Source organism: Nothoprocta perdicaria, unplaced genomic scaffold (genome assembly GCF_003342845.1).
Source record: "Nothoprocta perdicaria isolate Ctin4 unplaced genomic scaffold, notPer1 scaffold_626, whole genome shotgun sequence".
Taxonomy (NCBI): Eukaryota; Metazoa; Chordata; class Aves; order Tinamiformes; family Tinamidae; genus Nothoprocta; species Nothoprocta perdicaria.
Window position 1 is genome coordinate 37,995 of NW_020455895.1, and position 2,280 is coordinate 40,274.

The 2,280-nt window shown below is 64.9% G+C and overlaps 1 protein-coding gene across 1 annotated transcript in view; it reads left to right on the forward strand.

The window, feature by feature from the left end:
• Positions 1-921: 921 nt before the first annotated feature.
• LOC112956386 (serine/threonine-protein kinase PAK 4-like) overlaps positions 922-2,280 on the forward strand; it is a gene marked incomplete at its 5' end in the record, with an annotated part of 5,971 nt that continues 4,612 nt past the window's right edge. Inside the window, 2 exons of the mRNA XM_026049888.1 lie at positions 922-1,428; positions 2,185-2,250. Coding sequence (XP_025905673.1) covers positions 922-1,428; positions 2,185-2,250 — 573 coding nt within the window. The remainder of the gene's footprint in view (positions 1,429-2,184; positions 2,251-2,280) is intronic.

The following is a 2,280-nucleotide window of genomic DNA, read 5'->3' on the forward strand; positions in this document are numbered from 1 at the left end:
CCCTTTCCCCACCTGTTTTTCCCGCCTCTCCCTCCCGTTTTCCCGCTGTTTTCCCGGTCTCTCCCACCCCTTTTCCCGCCCGTTTCCTTCCMTTTTCCCGCCCTTTTCCCCACGTCTCTTTCATCCCGCAATGGCTCCGGCACCGTCCCAGAGCCGCGGCGCCCTTGGGACCCCCTCATTCCAGAGAGTGGGAACGCGGGAGGCCCCACAGGATGGGAGCGCGCCCAAGGCCTCAGAGCCGGGAGGGGCAACGGGAATCGGGATCCCCCGGGAATGCCGCGCGCTCCTGCCCATCTCCCGCCCTCTTCCCTGGGCTTGCGGGCTGGGCTCCCGTTTTTTGGGATATAAAAGGATTTTTTGGGGACACCGAATCCGGAGGCACCAACTTTGCAGATTCTTTTCCCTCCTTTCGCTCTCTTTTCCCCTCAAATCCAACGTTGGAATCTGGAATCTCCTGCTCCCAAATGGAGAATCTCCTGCTCTTCCCATTCCTGGGAGCCAGCGGTCCGGCGCTTCCCGCTTTCCCTCCTCTTGGAACAAAACCAGCCCGGAATTCCGAGGCTCTCCTGGCCGGGACGAGATTCCTGCAGCTTTTCCCCCGGGCCGCTCTCTTCCCGGTGGCAAAATCCACTGCAGCCGAGTCTGCAGCGGAGCCGAATCCGACATTCCTGGGCAAATCCCGACTGCGGGATCCCACAAAAGCCGCTTTGTCGGGAGAGGAGAGAGAGGAAACCTCCTTTCATTTGACTTTCCCAGCGGAAAAGCCGGCGTTTTAGGGATCCGGGGGGAAAGCGGGAGCGTCTGTGGGTTCGAGGAAAGCCACGGGATTCGGCGGGACGCGGTTGGAGCGAATCCCTGTGGAAAATGGAGCCCCCCCCCAACGCGTCCTTCCCGTTTTCCCTGTGACATGTCCCGTTTTTGTGTCTCTTTCCCTCTTTTCCCGCCGCTCCGGCTCCTTCCCGCCGGCAGAGCATCGTGCGGGGCAACAAGGCGGCCGAGGACGGATCGCTGGCCTGGCTGCTCGACGAGTTCCAGGCCGTGTCCGTGTCCCGCTCCAATTCCCTGCGCCGGGACAGCCCCCCGTTCCCGCCCCGGCTCCCCCGGGAGAACGGCCTCTCCCAAGGGCCGGCGCTGCTTCCCGACGACGCCGGGAATGGCGAGAGGATCCGCTCGGGAAGCGCCGGCGAGCCGGAGCGCGGCCGGGAGCTGCCCGCATCCCGCCCGCCTCCCGACTATCCCAAAGATCCCAAAGCCGAGGGCAAGGGTCGCTCCCGCCGCACCAAGAGGCCCCAATCCGGATCCGGATCGGGCTCCGGCACCGCCGGCTGCCTTCCCGACATTCCCGCTTCCCGCGGGGAGCTGAAGACGGCCCGGCACGCGGGGCGCCCTTTCCACACCTATCCGCGGGCCGAGGGCGCCGCTTCCCAGGTAACAATTCCCGGGAATTCCCGGCAATTCCCACGCTTTGCCGCTTCCTTTCTGTTCGCTCACGTCTCCGGGGCTCCGAGTGGCTGCTCCGGTGGATCCCGCGCTTCCCGCTGTCTCCCATCGTGTCCAACACGGATCTCTGTCTCTCAGGGGCTCCGAGCGCCTGCTCCGGTGCATTCCGCCCTTTCCCGCTTCCCTGYCGTCTGCTTCCATCCCGTTCCACACGGATCGCGCTCTTTCCGGGGCTCTGAGCGGCTGCTCCGGCGGATCCGGAGGCTCCCRACTGTCTCCTATCCCTATCCTTACATGGATCTCTGTCTTTCCGGGGCTCCGAGCGACTGCTCCGGCGCATCCGGAGCTTTCCCACTTTCTTCTATTCCACCCAACATGGATCTCTCTCCCTCCGGGACTTCAAGCTCCGGTGGATCCGGAGCTTCCCGACTGTCTCCCATCCCTATCCGCACCCCGATCTCTGTCTCTCCGGGGCTCCAAGCGGCTCATCCCAGGCTTTCCCACTGCGCTCTATCCCACCAATAGGGATCTCCTCTCTGGGTCTCCAAGCGGCTGCTCCGGCGGATCCGGAGCTTCCCGACTGTTTCCCATTCCTATCCCTACATGGATCTCCATCTCTCTGGCTCTCCAAGCAGCTGCTCCACTAGATCCAGGGCTTTCCCGCCGCCTCCCATCCCTATCCCGCTCTCCCGGCGCTCYGGAGCGCCTTCCTGCCAACCAGCATCCCGCCTTTCCCTGCTGCAGGCGGAACCGCAGCCCGGCCGGACGGCGGCCTCGGCTGCCCTTCCGCGCGCTCCGGGACCACCACCGGCACCGGGACCACCACCGGGACCGGCACCG